General features: G+C 51.1%; 1 protein-coding gene across 3 annotated transcripts in view; it reads right to left on the bottom strand.

The window, feature by feature from the left end:
• The window catches only part of TMPRSS13 (transmembrane serine protease 13), a 29,157-nt gene extending 23,864 nt beyond the window's left edge, over window positions 1-5,293 (bottom strand). The window contains exon 1 of one of the 3 annotated variants that reach the window (XM_043579457.1): window positions 4,937-5,293. In XM_043579457.1, the coding sequence (XP_043435392.1) occupies window positions 4,937-5,179 (243 nt within the window). In that variant the 5' untranslated portion in view covers window positions 5,180-5,293. The remainder of the gene's footprint in view (window positions 1-4,936) is intronic. The other 2 variants (XM_043579455.1, XM_043579456.1) reach the window with 2 other exon arrangements.
• Window positions 5,294-17,724: the final 12,431 nt, after the last annotated feature.

Genomic DNA, 17,724 nt, shown 5'->3' on the forward strand with positions numbered 1-17,724 from the left:
GGCCTGGCCTGAAGGCCGGTGGAGCAGGGATCCACGGGAAGGCAGCGAGCAACAGGCCAGGGAGAGGGCTGAGAAGAGCAGTCCCAAGCTCTGGGGTTCTTTCCAAGCACTTTCCTGAACAGAAGTCAATAAGAATTATTATTCCCATTTTACAGTCAAGGAAGTAGAAGCCTGAAACATTTGTGTGCTCTCCCCAGAGTCACTTAGGTACCTCTTACAGCAGAATAGGGACCAAAACCCAGGGCCCCTTGCACCTAGTCTGCGGGCCTCTATTCCACAGCTTCCAGGGGCAGATTCCCCACCCCAGGTATGGTTTCTGGTGGCAGTCTCTGTCCCGTGGGCCCTGACCTGGTGGGGGATGGCAGTGAGTGAACAAGAGCCCGAGTGGTCCCGCCTTTGACGGGCCCAGCCGGCAATGCCAGGGAGAAGAGCCTAGGAAAGGGTTCCCTCGAGACCCGAAGAATGTCCACCTGGGCGGCAGGCAGCAATGATAACATGACTTCGTGACCCAAGGCCAGGTCCGTCAGGGCCCGTTCGAGTCCAGCCCAAGCTGGTGGGGCCTCCCTCCTCTGCCCTGGGCCATCCCTTCATACAGCCTGCATCACCTCACTTGAGAAGGTGATGAAGGCCCAGAAAGGCAATGGGATTCGTCTAAGGTTATACAGCCAGTCAGGGGTGGTGCCGGGACCCGAACCCTAACCTTCTGGCTCCCGTTCTTCGGCTGCTGCACATCACTGTGCTTTCCCACCGCCCCTTACCAGGCTCCGATGGGGAAGGACTCCTCACCAGACTGAGGCCCCATGAGAGCTTCTCTCTCACAGTGAGTATCAAGCATGTTCAGAGTGGGAGGCATAGGCAGGCCCCCACCCTGGGCTAGGCAGGGAGAGATGCCCCCAGTCCCTACGGGAGGCACTGAAAGGTACAAGGAAGCTAAAAGGCCCCCTGGCCTGTTGGGAGGCTGGGGAGCCCCTGGGCCACGGCGGGGGGGGCCTGAACCCATTCTACTGTGGACTGGACTGGACTGAACTGGTCTCCAAGGAACCGGTCTGAACTGGGACGGAGCGGATCATGCTTCTTCCCCATCCTCACTGCCCAACCCGGGCTTTGTTGTTCCTCCAGGTACACAGGGCTCTGTCCCACTGCCCCCTCTCCCTGAACCCGGAGAAATCCCACAAATACAGGCTCCCCTCAGAGCACAGGCAGATTCGCCAGCACCTCCTTCCAAACTGGGGAACCCCTGGCATCACACTGGGCTCCAGACTAAGAAGCCGAGTGGAGGCGTCCCTTGTCCCAGGCCTGGAAGACCCAGGGGAGGCTTGCTCTGCTCCCATATCCACGTGACCTGAAGGACAGCGGCATCCCTCTCGGAGTCTCAGCTCCCGATCTAGCAAATGAAGGGAGCAGACGATCAGCTGTTTTCAAGCAGTGTTCCCGGAGCATTAGAGGTTCCGTGGAGATGTCTCAGTGACCATTGTAGCAGGGAAAGGGCTTGGGGTCCTTCACCCCACTTCAAACAGAGGAGACCCACTTTGCAGTTTGTACAATGGGCCCCACATACGATTTCATTTGAACCAAAGAGGCTGCGGCTACAAAGAACTTGAAAATGACCGGCCTGGGTGAGCATTAAAGTGCCTTCTAATTTACGGGGCCTCATGAAAAAGCCTCGGAGATCCCCGTTAGACCAGAATCAAAACACCTTCTTGTCCATTCATTAGTTTATTCATTCATGCATGTGTTCATTCATCAAGACTTTATTTTTGTTTTTAATTTTTTTTTTCAACGTTTATTTATTTTTGGGACAGAGAGAGACAGAGCATGAACGGGGGAGCGGCAGAGAGAGAGGGAGACACAGAATCGGAAACAGGCTCCAGGCTCTGAGCCATCAGCCCAGAGCCCGACGCTGGGCTCGAACTCACGGACTGCGAGATCGTGACCTGGCTGAAGTCGGACGCTTAACCGACTGCGCCACCCAGGCGCCCCTCATCAAGACTTTAAAGAACATCGAGGGCCCGTTACTGCCAAGCCACTAATATTTGATTGCCCAGGGGCTGGTGGCCTCAGTTTCCCCCCCTTTCCCTCCCACGCCAATGCTGGGGTGGTGACACAGTTCAGGGCTGGTACTTAACGGAGGCTCTCCGATGGTCCTATCAGAGGAGGCACACTCCACATGGTCCTGCCAAGGTCCTGCCAAAGCCCCGGGCTCCCTGTGCCGGCTTGCCTCACCCCTCCCTGCAGCACCCGGCCTGCCTGGCTGGGCACAGTCCACCCCGCTGTTGCTGTACCAAGAGGAAGCTGTTTGGCCAAAACAACACACTTAAGCTAAGTGGCTATTGTTACATCAGTCGGCCTTCCCGCCCAGCACCCCAACCTGCAGCCCCATACACACACTCCCACACATTCTCGTTCACATTTGCCAAGTCACAGGGACAATGCGGGGGCGGGGAGGGGGGGAGGGGCAGGTGGGACAGGCCCAGGTGAAAGGCTGCTCAGCACCAATGATAACATGGAACACAGAGGTCTCAGGGGAGGGCAGCATGCCTAGAAGGGCAAAGAGCAGGCGCCAAGGGTCCGGGGGGAGCCTGCACTATGGGGTTGATGGCACGGTGACCGGAGCCTATTGGCCTTCCGTCTTAGGAGCCTGCCCAGCCCCCTGAGGGGAGGGTACCTCATCCTGGACCCGACCTGGGACCACCAGCTGCTCTCGAGTCCACAGCATCTGTGGTCTTGGACTGATTGGCTGAGAACCTGGTCTATTTGAAGAAGACCCGTCTACACCGTCTTATTGTTTTAGCAACGGGTCCATTCGGTTTTCTGTAATAAGCATTGCACTTCTGTAAGCATGAAGAATGTGACACCTTTTGGAAAAAAACCACAAAACACACACTATTGTTCAAGAACAAATGCACATATCCAGTGTGGTGCACCTCCGACCCCATTCTGTATAATTCCAAAGACCGTCACGGAGCCAGAAAGGGGCCAGAGGGAGGGGGAGGAAGCATTTGTCCAACCCTCTTCTTTGGTGGGTGGAAAACCTGAGGCACGGAGAAGAGATATTTGTACACGTTGTTAGGGGAGTCAGGACTAGCCCCTAGAGGATGATGATACCGAGGAGGAAGCGCCTCCTCTGAAGACAGAGAGGCTGTGAGCCTTCTCTACCTCCTGTCCAAGGTCCCCCTGAAGACCCAACCGACATGCACAGGAACTTCATCAGGCTCACGTCCGTTGGCCATCATCTGCCTCACTACTTTAAGGAGCTGAAGGACAAAAGCCACAACGTCCATCTCCCTGTGGTGAAGCCCTCCGAGAGAAGGCACGGACTTAGCCAACCAGTTTCTCCCAGTCTGCTCCTATTCAACTAATCGATGTGAAATAATCTGCTGCAGATAAGATTAAGAGCCCCCGGGAGCTCCCCCTGCTCCCCACCTCAAGCTCACTATCTTGGAGGTTCTACCCTAAACAAGGGGGTGGCTTTAAGCACCTTAAATGAGGGAAGAGTGGTCCAATTCTTTCATTCCAAAGTAAGCTAGGACAGGCTCCCACAATGAACAGGGCACCTACAACACCTCTTAAAACCTCTTCCATCGGGAAGGAAAAGTCTATTCTCGCCACTGTGCCCCTCCAGTGACCTTCCATGTTGGTCCCTACCTCTGGAAAGATGAGCGTCATAAGCAGAGGTCACCCCTATGACCCTGCCCGGGGACTGGCCCTACCCTCCTTCAGACAAATCAGCCCTTCTCATCCTCTGTATTTAGGGATCATCGAGGGCAGGCTCCCAGAAAGTCACCAACAAACATGCCCCATGGCTGTAACTGTGGGTTCACCTTCCCCACACCTCAGACAAGACTCCATTCTGCCCTATGCGTTGCCCTTACTGCTCACAAGAGGCTCCAGTGACCCGAGACGCCCGGGACCCAGTGACCTTGGTGAGGTGGAGACAGGAACCAAGGAGAACAGTGCAGAAGTCAAAAGGGAGGCACGGGAAAGAAAAGTCAAGAGGGGGGCTGGAAGAATGGCGGAAAAGGTGACAGTGAAAGTTGCAGAAACGTATCTTGGGTTCAGAATGGCCCACAAGTCAACTATAAGCCAGAATGTAGGCTGAGCTGATCCTTCTCAAACCCAGAGCTGCCCCATCCTTCCCAGAGTCTCCGATTCTGCTACGTCGGTAGAAGAGGACATCGGTAAAGAAAAAAAGAAGGTGGAGAGGAGGAGAAAGCAAGACCTAAGGAGGAATTACAGCACAAGAAGTACGTCCCTCGAGGAAAGAGAGCTGAGGCACAGTGGAACAAAATCTCCGGACGCCTTCACGTGTATATAACTGGCTTTTCCACAGACGACATTCTAGCCGCTCTCTACCACCAACAAGAACAGAAGAAGAGGTAAGGAACCTGAGTTGTAGCAGAAGGAATTATGGTTAGACATAAGGAAGCCCTTTCCAAGCATGGATGTTACGAAGCCTGAAAGTAACCAAGGGATAATGACAAGTCTCCTTGAAGGTCCCAAATACTCATAGAAAGTCACTTTTTCTAGGATGGCTTAGGAGTCTAGTGAGGGGGTTGGCCAGGATAACGCCGAAATCCAGTTAGAAGGCCAAGGTTCAGGGATTTCTCAAACCAGCAAAAGTGATGATCTAACAGCATTAATGCCCTGGCCAGGGTGCTCCCAGGACACAGAGCAGGAGCCCAAACTTCAGGCACACAGCCCGGTGGTGCTTCCTGAGCAGATCCCAAATCCCGTCCGCTCCTCCCAGGGGCCCCTCCTAGAAACCAGGATAAAAGGAGGCCAAACAGTCTCAATCCCAAGTAGCTTCAAATGAGGAAAACCACACTCAATCTGCCCCCAAACCAGAGGCATACAGGTGGCGCCCCACCTACCTCCCAGCCCTGTCCCTGCTTCCTCACCGCCGGGAAGTTCTGGCCCAAGGCCCGGGGACACTCACCCGGCTGCCGTCCCTTTCCATAGTCTCCTGAGGGGTGAGGCTTCCAGACTCAGCTGATGTCCACAGGGAGATCCATGTTGGCCCCTGGCTTCCCCGGCATGTGGGCAAAGGGGGCTGGCAGGCTGAGGGCCAGCCCCCACCGGATGGGGCGGGGAAGCGGGTTGGGACCTGTGAGGTAATCTCAAGTATAAACAACACCACAGAACTGGCCAGACCTGTCCCTCTCCCCTCCTCCGAGGCCATCCCAGTTACTCAGTGAATACCAAATACCAAATTCCAGGAGTGTGAGGCTGGCTTTACCTCTCAAACTTCCCCCCCAGAGTCAGCTATGAGGAAACAAGGGGTTCCAGGATGCTTCTTTCAGAGGGGGATTCTGAGAGAAAAGGTCCAGGCCCTGTGAAGGCTGTCTTAGTCCTGGCAACCTGAGCCCCTACAACAGATGCTCCCGGGCCCTCTGAGGTGTATGACCCTGTTCCTGTAGGGAACGTCCAAGGCCAGGGACCAGAGCCCCACCCAGGACAGGGCAGTGTCAACCTTCACCTCCAAGGACCATGTGTCCAAAACCCCAAATCAAGGCACCCGGTGCGGCAAGATTTTCATTTGCCGAACTTTTTCTCCGTGAAAACTCTTACCAAAGAAGTTAAAATCAAACGGCTTCTCATTATGCACATAACGAATCGCCTCTATTGAACACAATAAAACGTTATGAAACAGCACGTCAAAAGCCAATTAAAATAAAACACAGAAGTATCTGAATGGAAACCGTTCTAAGAAGTAGTGAGCTGACTCACGGTCTCCCAGCTGCGCCCCGTGCTGATCTGTCAAAAGAAACAGAGGAAGAGCTGCCTCCCAAGGGGTGCTCAGCACCCCCAAGCCCAGCAGGGCTGCTACTGAGAAGTTTCAGGTGGGCTTTGGGAAGAACTTCCGTGGCTGAGCATCTGGGGGCACGAAGGTGCTGGAACTGCAGACTTTCTACAGACTGAAGGAAGCCCAGGGACCATCCAGTGATTCGAGCTGCTGGTTTTACAGATGGAGAGACAGCCGGAGAGGCTGAGGGATCTGCACAACTCCCATCCAACAAACGGCAGCGGCAATAATAACAAGGTGCTGGCGACCCTGCCGAACGCTTTACATACAGTAACGTGGGTAACGCATCTTTACAACAATGCGACTCACCCATCCTCCACTCGGTTACCCGACAAACATTTCGGTGCCTCTTAGGAGCCTGGCACTGCGCTGGGGGCTGCGGACGTGGAGAACAGAGCGGGCAAGTACCCCGCGCCATGGCACTAGTATGGGGATAAAAATAAACAAACAGATAAATGATGATGATAGGTAGATAGATAGATTATAGACAAACAGATATCTATGGTAGATAGATAGTAGATAGATAATAGATGAATAGATAGACAGACAGACAGACAGATAGGTGATAGAACAGTATATTAGAAAGTGAGAAGTGTCATTAGGTATTTATCCAAGGGATACGGGTGTGCTGTTTCAAAAGGGCACATGCTCCCCAATGTTTATAGGAGCACTATCGACAATAGCCAAAGCATGGACAGAGCCCAAGTGTCCATCGACAGATATATGAATGTATGTATATGTATATGTGTGTGTACATATACATATATACACACACATGTGTACATATATATACGTATATATATGTGTGTAATATATACACACACACATATACATACACATATAAAGGAATATTATTTGGCAGTCAAAAGAATGAAATCTTGCCATTTGCAGCTACGTGGATGGAACTGGAGGGTATTATGCGAGGTGAAATTAGAGAAAGACAAACCTCCTATGATTTCACTCATACGTGGAATTTAAGATACAAAACCGATGAACGTAAGGGAAGGGAAGCAAAAATAATATAAACTAATGTAAAAACAAGCAGGGGACAAAACATAAAAGACTCTTAAATAAAGAGAACACAGTAAGGGTTGCTGGAGGGGTGTTGGGTAGGGGGACGGGCTAAATGGGTAAGGGGCATTAAGGAGGACACTTGTTGGGATGAGCACTGGGTGTTATACACAGGGGATGAGTCACTGGATTCTACTCCTGAAATCATTATTATACTATATGCTAACTAACTTGGATGTAAATTAAAAAAGAAGAAAGAAAGAAAGAAAGAAAGAAAGAAAGAAAGAAAGAAAGAAAGAAAGAAAGAAAGAAAAGAAAAGAAGAGAAAAGAAAAGAAAAGAAAAGAAGAAAGGAAGGAGGGAAGGAAGAAGGGAGGGAGGGAAGGAAGGAAGAAAGGAAGGAAGGACGAAGGGAGGGAGGGAGGGAGGGCTATGAAACAAAATAAAGGAGCGAAGGGGATCAAGAGGGCTGGGAGCAGAGTTACAGTTTGAAACAACCCTGATTTCAGGGGTTCACGGAACTGACACTTGAGCAAAGACTTAAAGGAAGTGACCATATTCTCCCCATTTACCTGCAAGAAAACAGAAACTTCTAGCACAGAGTAGAAACCGTCAGCTCCAGCTTCAGGTGTCCCGAGGAAAACCTAATTCCGAGGCAGATGGGGGAGAGAGATTTTGGAGGGCCCGGGCAGGGACCCTGGCGTTCTCCAACCTTGAGTTATTTTCGGTGTCACACTCCTGGCTCTCCAAGAGAGCAGAACTTAGCCGCAGGCCACGTCCCCTTCCTGCTGTCTTGAGCAGCCTGTCACAGCAGAGGGACCACCACATGGTCATCTGGTCCCGAGGAGGCACCGGATCATGTCCCCAGCGCCTCCTCTTCCCTCTCTCCGAGGGAGCACCCAGCCCCCACTCTGGCCACCGGAGAGCTACTGCTGCTGGGCCGTGATGTCCATCACTCCGTGCCCCCCTCCCCCACTCCGGACCACCGGCCTCCTCGCGTCACCCTCCACCTTTTCCCCCGAAGGCCCCACCAGCCTCTGGGAAGAAAGGGCTCAGACTTGGGGTTCTGGGCCAAGTGGAGCAGGTGAAAACCCTGACTCGGAGGTGAAGGCCAGTTACATGAACTTGGAGGTCTTCAGACCGAACGTCTGGGAAGAGGCGATCACACATCAGACCAGAGCATGTGTCCGGCACCCGGTAGGCCCTTTCTTGCTGTTTTATCAGAGACACAAGTTGGTCTGTCCCGGGGTCCTTGCTGACCGAGCCACCGACCCCCACAGGATCCCTGCCAGCCACCAGGCCCATTCATTCCCGGTCATTTCCCACCTCCTGGTCATTTCCATCTGAGGTGGAGCTTTACATTAAAAAACAAAACAAAACAACACAAAACAAAACAAAACATCAGCCATGCAAACAAGCATGGGCCTCAAGGCAGCCAGAGGGAGACACCGCACTCCTTATTCTGAGACTAAAGTCCCGGCTCCCTGCTTTCACGGCTGCCACCACGGAGGCCTTGGGAGCCCCTTCCTGGGGCTACGGATGGAAATAGGGCTCTTGGCCTTTATATTCTTGCCTTGTTATCGATGCTTCTCTTTCCTGAGTCCTCCTTCATCAGCTTTACTCCGGATCACCTCCTGAGCTCTCTCCGTGGAAGCCCTGAGCACCCTTCCCCGCTCTGCACCCCACTTTGGAGCTTCTCCATCACTCAGAGCACAACAGAGGGGCTTCCCTCGGGCCCTGAGGGGGCCGGGCACAGACAGCATACTCAGAGGCCAGACAAGGCAGAGAGGAGACACCGAGCCCACCCTCAAGGGGATGTCGCTGGGAGAAACCCCCTGAGCCAGAGCCTATACGCCCCTGTCCCTAGGCCTGGTGGCTCTCTCTGAGCACAGAGCAGCTGGGTCACTGCCCCGGACCCACACCAGGCACTCTGTCAACGGTGCTCCTGGATTTTGTAAAGGGAGGCCAGGTAGGATGGGTTGGTTTGTTTGTTTTTTCAAGCCGAGACAAAACAGGCCAGAAGACTAAACCAAGTTCCTGGTCCCCAGCTGGCCTCTCAGCCACCCGAAGGAAGGCTTACAGGGGTTTCTGCTGGTGGGGCAACTCTGAGGCTCCCTATTTCCAGCAGATTTGGGGCCTCTCTTCTGGGTGATGGGGACAGGAGGGGGAGGAAGGACAGGCACACCCAGGAGGGGAAGCCAGAAAATAAACACGGGCGGGAAGCGTAAGGTTGGCCAAAGGACCACCTGATGACCCCACGGCAGGTCTGCACCTCGGAGAGTCTCGAATCGTGAACCACGGATCCAGTGTTTCTCTTAGGCATGGGCTCGGCCGCCCCTTTGTGTCTCATTCAGGACCAGCCCAGGACAAAGAGGAACAAAGCCCCATGCTTCTCCCTGTAATCGTCACTGGGCTCGTGGTGACATCAAAACTCCAGACTCGGGGCGCCTGGGTGGCGCAGTCGGTTAAGCGTCCGACTTCAGCCAGGTCACGATCTCGCGGTCCGTGGGTTCGAGCCCCGCGTCGGGCTCTGGGCTGATGGCTCAGAGCCTGGAGCCTGTTTCTGATTCTGTGTCTCCCTCTCTCTCTGCTCCTCCCCCGTTCATGCTCTGTCTCTCTCTGTCCCAAAAATAAATAAATAAAAAACGTTGAAAAAAAAAATTAAAAAAAAAAAACAAAACTCCAGACTCGGATGGGACAAACTAGGTCAGAAGCCCCTCGCAGAATCCCCGGCTCCCTCGGCACACGCTGGTCCCCACCCTGTTGAACAGCGGGCAGCCAGCGGGCACTGGACGATGGGAGACCGGCCCTGCCCCCCAAGGGGCCCCCGGGGCCAGCGCAGCCGAGGCCTCCCAGGTGAACCCTCTGGTGGCCACCCAGCTGTCCCAGATGGCTCCCAGGGGAGGGAACGGCCACCATCTGGTATTACTTAGGCGCCACCTGTTTCCAAAGAAGGACTGGACCCAGCTGTTCTTCCTCGTGACTCGCCCACACCCGTTTCTCTGGAGTTCCCAGTTCCCCTCCACAGGGACATTCTGCAAAAGTCAAATCCCACTTCTTCGTGACTCTCCTCTCTCCCTTGAGGGCGACAGCGTGGGGAGCCTGGGGAGTCTGCACTCTGCCACGGGAACGCACCCACCTCCTTCACTTACTCCAAGTCCCCTCACCTCCGTGGACTTCTCCAAAACAAACCCCACAGACACTGTGGCCCTCCTGAAGGGCGGGCCCAGAACCAGGGCCCCAGAGCCATTTTTCCACGGGCCCCTCCTTCAGACAACACCAGCCAACTGCCCGTTGGGCTGCTGCTATTTCCACAGAACTGAAGCAGCTACAGACAGACCGGCGATGCCGACAGGCTTGTGGGGCCTGAGCCCAGCAGAGGCGAACATGAGCCCACGTGCACACAGCTGGAGCCAAACATTCACAGCCTAAGTGGGGATGAACCGGAAGCATGCAACTGGGAGCACGAGACTCCCACACTCAGACAGGAATGCCTTTACTTCCCTCTGATCCGTCTGAGAAGGCTTTCTGGAGGAGGGGGGAAGATTCCAGAAGGTTCTAGAAAGACAGGCGGTACCACAGCCTGGCATTCTGGGGCTGTCACGGGGAGCTTGACGGGCCTGGAAGGAAAGGAACATTCAGAGCAGTGAGCGTCGAGCGGTTTGTAGAAGGGACTCGGAGAGCAGATAATTCTGGAATCCCGGCTCTTCCAGGCACTACCTCTACATCTTTGGGCAAGTTCCTTACTATCTTAGAACCTCAGTTTCCTCATTTATAAAAGGGGGATAATTGTTCCTCTCAGAAAAAGTACTTATGTCCATTCAATGACAGTCGGCACAGGACTTGGTACACAGCATCCACCAATAAGGAGTAGCCATTATGATAGGTTACAATGTTTGGTTGAACAACAGCAGTGCCCTGAGCAGGTGTGGAGAACATGAAGACAGACGTGTGCTTTGAATGGGAAGCCCAAACAGAAAGGTCCTTAGCTGGTAGTTCGGCAGAGAAAGCCCCGGGCTGAGACTCAGGACTGAGTTACTGTTGTAGCTAAGAGAGCTACAACTTCTAGCAACTTCTGCCCAGGGCCCCCAGAGCTCAGATAGTTCCTCTTTCCAAAGTGAGGTGTCCTTCAAGCCCAGAGAGCCTGGTAATCTCTAAGTAGAGAGATCTGGCACCAGAGAAGAAAGCCAACGAAGGTAATCAGGTGGCGTGGAGCTCCTTGCCAAAGAGCTGAGAACCGGAGAATCTGACACGAACCGAGTCACGGTTTGAGGAGGAAGAAAATACCCCCCCAATACTGTCCAGAGACACAGGAACAGAAGAACGATCAGAAACCAGACAGAAAGCAAAAACAGGTGCAACGGGCAACAAATAAAATTTTTGAGTAGAAACGATACACATATATTCATGGTTAAAAATAACAAAGGCACCAGGAAATAAAAACTCACACTTGCAAAGCACTTCTGCATCCACGCGTTATTTCACTTTGTCCTCAGAACACAAGAGCACAGCGGTTAATATCACCCTCTCTTTTTGCAACAAAGAAGCAAAGACTCAAAGAAAGAAACTCCCCACTGTCAACGGCTTATAAGGATAGAACTAATGCTCAAATCCACATTTGCAGCCCCCACATCTCTGCTCGGACCAAGAAGTGTCGGTTGTAACAGGTATAATGGGTCACTCTACTTTTAAATGTTCTTGAATATCAATATGCTCTTTTCATGATAAAGTTGAACGTGTCAAGTCTGTGCATCCTTGTTAGAACCTTTATATTCTTTACCACCAAGAGTCTTCTAAAGGAAATACCTTATTTCGGTGCAAGTCTTCTCCTAGTTCAATTTTTTTCGGCTGCCCCAGATGTGTTTTTATCAGAGCAGATGATAAGTGTGAACTCACTGCAGGTGAACCCCCACAGGTCCTCAGATTAATCATGTTGTGTTTTGCCAACTGTCACCAAGAGACAGACATTTATATTGTCTGCTCAGTAAAAGGGAAATGTTACGCGTTTTGAATTTTTTGCTTTTCAAAGGTGAATCATTTCCAAAGTTACAGAATTATCCAGACTTTAAATCTAGTTAACATGAGAAACGTTACGTATCAGAGCGTGCCTCCGCATTATTCCATTTCTCCCATAGGTTACTCGGAGTTGGGAAAGAAAACATTCTGGTTTATTGGCTCTCAAACGATTCTCAGTCTAGAACAAATTAATACATCCCAAACAGCTTCAAAGTGCCTCAATAACTGTGAGCAACATAAAATCCAGGAAGATATGAATACTTCCCTTGAACCTGTCCCTATGGCCAACATATAGCTCTTCTTAGGGACAATGCGTCTTGACCCAGGTCCAGCCCCGGCTTGGCCACTTCCCAGAAGTGGAACCTTGGCCAGTTACTTTACTTAAATCCTCTCAAATGGGATCCAGTAAAGATAACGTGGGCTCTGCCTGCTCCTTAGACACCAAATGGTACCGTGAGATGACATCTAGAAAACTCTGAAGTGCTCTAAGAACATCAGACGTTATTACTGTAAGCTTTAAAACTATACAGACAGGTCTCCACTCAACATTTCTGATCTCTACTCGGTGCCCTTTTGTAACACATCAGAATTCAAGTCCAACCTTCCAGGAGTTATACGTTTATATTGTTTTTTTTCTTCTCAGCCTTAGTTTTCCCCCACTGAGGCGTCCTGGTGTCCCTGGTAGTTCCTGATAATGCCCCCAATCATGAAAGCTCGGGGTGGGGGGGGGGGGCCAAGACAAGATTTCCAGAAAATGCCCAAAATCATCCCAAGCCTTTGGGCTATGACTGCTCTTTGGACCACTTGCTAGAAGGCTGCATTCAAAACTGGAATGACTCCAAGGCACCTGGGTGGCTCAGTCGGCTACGCGTCCGACTTCAGCTCAGGTCATGATCTTGCAGTTTGTGAGTTCGAGCCCCGTGTCGGGCTCTGTGCTGACAGCTGGGAGCCTGGAGTCCGATTCAGATTCTGTGTCTCCCTCTCTCTCTGCACCTCCCCCACCCCAACTCTCTCAAAAGTAAATAAACATTTTTTTAAAATCTTGTTAACAATTCACAAAACTGGAGTGACTCCTACATCCCTTTCTTGCGTAAAAACAGAAGACTCAGGCCCATGACTCTATGGTTAGTGCATGGATCATCTTGCTGAGATGGGTTCCCTTCCGTTTAGTGAATCAAAGCCCACTCACTCAGCCCCTAAGATCATGCTTAATGCGTATACATCTGTAAACAATTATTTACTGGGTACTTACCATGTTCCAAGTACTGCTCAGGCCACTAAAACAGCGGGAAAAGCTCAACATTGTGCCTGTCCTCACGGACCTTAACCCTCTATCCTTGCCCTTCTCACCTTAGGACTTGGCTACTAGAAAAGAAAGCTGATGTCTATTGAACCCTCTTTATGTGCACCGTTCACTGCCACCCCAACCTTATAAATAGATATTTTTACTCCCATGTTACAAAGGAGGAAGCAATCAAGTCTCCAAATGCCCAAGACGTGCTGGAAATGAGGTTTGAATCCAAATCTGTCTGACCTTCTGAAACTGCTTTTCAGGCGACAGTGTCCCCATTCAATGTCAACTTCAGCCATATAAATACTCGTGGTCATTCGGTCTTCCGGAAAATTCATGAGGCTTGAAATGAGGTCTGTTCCCTCAGAGCATCCTGGAGAGTGTTACCTGACAGTTCTTGGTACAGATAAGTTTCCAACTTTCTCTGTGGTTGGTGCTCTGTTCTCAGCTGGCTCCTCATCTAAACGGCAAAAGAACATCATGTTAGGAATGCAGAGTAGACTACGGTTAAAAACATAACATAAAGTAACAGCCCAGTTTGGAATTCTGCTATGACTTACAAATTTACTATCGGAATCTGTTTCTTCATCTGTAAAAGAGAAAGAAGAATACCCATGCCATGGGTTATAACATCCCTTCTTTGCCCCATGGAATTACAAGGATTAGAGATAGTGCTCAATAAAAGGGTAGTGTGTGCCGTGATATACAACTTTTCTCTTCATCCCAATTTTTTCAGTCGTCTTGGATATTGGAGCTTTTCAATATATTTACAACGTCCACATCAAGCATTGAAAACTGGCTGCTCTCTAGCTGGATTAAGACGATTGTGTTGGGAATACCCGTGTTGCTCTGGTATTTCTTCCTTGTCGCCACACTCATAACATGCTGACACCAGGGGTGTGAGGGTCCCCGTTCCCCCCCAAGCACTTCTGTGACACAGGCTGGATGTCCCACATGCTCTTGGGACTTTTACGGATGCTTCCTCACATAGTCATGGTCAACTGTTACCTCCATTTCCAGCCCCTCTCCCCTCTCCAGAGGATGGGGGACAGGGCTAAAAGTTCCAAGCTTCTAATCACGGCTTGGTCTTTCCAGCGCCCATCCAGGAGCCATCCAGGAGCCCATCCGGAGTTGCCTCGTTAGAACAAAAGGTACTCCTATCATCTAGGAAATTCCAAGGGTTTTAGGAGCCCTGTGTTAGGAACCAGGGTCAAAGACTAAAGACTGGAACAAGAGATCCTCCTAGCACCCCTATGTACAAGGGTTTCGGTGAGCCCTATGTCAGAAACTCAAGATACGGATTTCTCATTATTTCCCAGTGTATTTCATTCACTTTGGATGGTATTATTTTGATCTGAGCTAACTGCCAACATCTAGAAATCCAAGCAAGTCTGGTCTCCCTTCCAAGACTGGCCTATACTTTGTCCATAACGTGCACTCGATAAGTACGCACTGATTGATTGATAGGACTCTTTTGCATCCCTCTCACACCGAGCACATATCTAAGCAATCAGTTAGTCAGTCAACAAGTCTTTATTGAATCTCTACTATGTGCAAATCAGGAATTACTTAATACCTAAATTGCTTCCACTGATATCCCCATCACAAAAAAATATTACTGTGGGGGCGCCTGGCTGGCTCAGTCAGTTAAGCAACTGACTTCAGCTCGGGTCACGATCTCACGGTCCGTGAGTTCGAGCCCCTCGTCGGGCTCTGTGCTGACAGCCCGGAGCCTGGAGCCTACTTCGGATTCTGTGCCTCCCTCTCTCTCTGCTCCTCCCCTGCTCGTGCTCTGTCTCCCTCTGCCTCTCAACAATAAATAAACGTTAAAAAAAAATTTTTTTTAAATATTACTGTGGAGAGGATCCACCTCATTAGGGGCACACGAGTATGAACCAAGATGATGTGCGCAGGGCCACTGCACGGTCTAAGTGCTCAGTAGGTCCTCACGATCTGACTTACCGAGTGTCAGACCTAGAAGGAACCTCAGAAAGCCTCTTTTCTGAATCATTCATTTAAGTTTCTGAGTCTGGGGTAACCCACACCGCCACGAGGCATCAGAGACTCGGAGAAGCCGGGAGTCGAGAGACCTGCTTCCTGCATTCGGCCTTCCCTCCCAAGCCTCAGCCCGCACCCTGGGGTCTAAAGGCTGCCCGAGGCACCTTTGGTTTGCTACACAAAGACGAAAGCTTCGAGACAAACCACAGGGTTAACCAGCCAGCTGCCCTCGGCCCTGGCTGGAACCACAATGGCCCCACCTGCTCTGAGTTCCAGTTTCGGAGTGAGGACTGAGGGAGACCAGAGAGCCCCCCTGGGCAGCCACCACCCCCCTCCTCCCGGTACCAGGTGCCCCGGCTTTCCACTCACCCCAATCGTCCAGAAGATCTAGTTTTCCCAGTCTGCACTGGGGCCAAGGCCAATGTGATGCAATGCTGCCCCAGTCATCAGCCCCAAGTTCAGTTTAATTATCCACATGTGCAGATGACACATTCAGAGGGGCTCACGAGGGGTAATTACCCCGGGTGGGGCAACAGAGCCCAGGTGACTAAGAGAATGCTTTGCTCTAGCTGCAGAAAGCTGGGGAGAAAATTCCCAGGAGCCCCTTCCGGGCCTGGATCCTGTCTGGCCCTCCAGGACACCATTCCCATGAGGTCTCGTACAACACCCCTGTGGCCTCCATGGGACTAGCATCCCCGAGGGGGACAGGACACGGGCACAGACGGTCTGAGCTGCCTGCATCAATCGTGCGTTTCCAAAACAGAACAGAGTTCAGTCCAGACACGCGGGCCCATAGACCCCATCATGGTCTTACCTGATTTGTCTCCCCTGAGGGCCGGCACGTGGTAAGAAGGAGCAAATTCATTCATTCATTATACACACACCGACATATCTACACACACACACCATGTAACCACTTTGTTGAGCTAAGATTCACATTCCATACAATTCGCCCACTTGAAGTGCACAGCTTAATGCCATTTGGTATATTCACGGTTATGCAACCATTACCACAATCAATTTTAGGACATTTTTCTCACCCCCAAAAGAAACACCCTACTCATTAGTGGCACCCTTCATTTCTCCCTAACTTCCCTCCCTCAGCCACAGGCAGCCACTAATCTTTCTGTCTCAATAGATGTGTCTATTCTGGGCATTTCCTTAAATGGAATCACACAATATGTGGTCTTTTGTAACCGGCTTCTCTCACTCATAATAGTTTTCAAAATTCATTCAGGCTGCAGCTTGTATCAGTGCGTCATTCCTGGGGCACCTGGCTGGCTCCGTGGGTAGAGCCTGCAACTCTTGAACCTGGGGTTGTGAGTTTGAGCCCCACGTGGGGTGTAGCGATTACTGAAAAATAAAATCTTTAGGGACGCCAGGGTGGCTCCGTCAATTAAGCGTCTGACTCTTGATTTCGGCTCAGGTCAGGATTTCACAGCTCATGGGATCGAGCCCTGCATCAGACTCTGCTCTGCCAGACAGGAGCCTGCTTGGGGTTCTCTCCCTCGCCCTCTGTCTCTGCCCCTCCCCAACTCCCTCCCTCTCCCCTCCCCCTCTCAGTAAATAAACTTTTTAAAAAATCTTTAATGGGGCGCCTGGGTGGCACAGTCGGTTAAGCGTCCGACTTCAGCCAGGTCACGATCTCGCGGTCTGTGAGTTCGAGCCCCGCGTCAGGCTCTGGGCTGATGGCTCAGAGCCTGGAGCCTGTTTCTGATTCTGTGTCTCCCTCTCTCTCTGCCCCTCCCCCGTTCATGCTCTGTCTCTCTGTCCCAAAAATAAATAAACGTTGAAAAAAAAAAATCTTTAAAAAAAAAAAAACTTCATTCCTTGTCATTGAGCAATAATACTCCTTTGGAGGATTATACCACACTTAACTGATCTATGTGGCAGTTGGTGGGCACTTAGGTTATTTGGAAATAACCACTTTTTGGCTGTTACGAATAATGCTGCTATGAACATCTGTATATACGTGTTTGTGTGGACACACACTTTCAGTTCTCTTGGGCATATACCCAGGAGTGGAAATGCTGGAGCATACAATAACTCCATATTTAACCTTTTTTGAAACTTTTCCACAAAAAATTCTGAAGGCTTCCTCTGTGCCAGGCCCAGGCTGGGTGCTGGGCATTCTTCTTCTTCTTCTTCTTCTTTTTAATGTTTATTTATTTTTGAGAGGGAGAGAGAGAGAGAGAGACAGAGCGTGAGCAGGGGAGGGGCAGAGAGAGAGGAAGACACAGAATTGGAAGTCGCAGGGCTCGAACTCACGAACCGCGAGATCATGACCTGAGCTGAAGTCAAGCGCTTAACCGACTGAGCCACCCAGGCGCCCCTGGGTGCTGGGTATTCTGAACATATCTGGTGAAAATATCTGATCAAGTTCTAGTGAACAAAACAGATGTGATTCCCGGCCCCATGGAGCTCAAATCCTAATAAGACAGGCAGCAAGCAAGTAAAAATAAGGAAACAGAATCATCCCACACAGCAGTGGAAAGAAAACCAATGAAACAGGACAGAATGAGGGAGCTGCTTTGGATGGAGCAGCTAGGGAAGGCCCCGGATGATGAAAAAGATCCAGCTGGGCAAAATGGAGGCAGTGTTGTAAT

The sequence above is a fragment of the Prionailurus bengalensis genome, chromosome D1 (assembly GCF_016509475.1).
Source record: "Prionailurus bengalensis isolate Pbe53 chromosome D1, Fcat_Pben_1.1_paternal_pri, whole genome shotgun sequence".
In the NCBI taxonomy this organism is placed as follows: domain Eukaryota; kingdom Metazoa; phylum Chordata; class Mammalia; order Carnivora; family Felidae; genus Prionailurus; species Prionailurus bengalensis.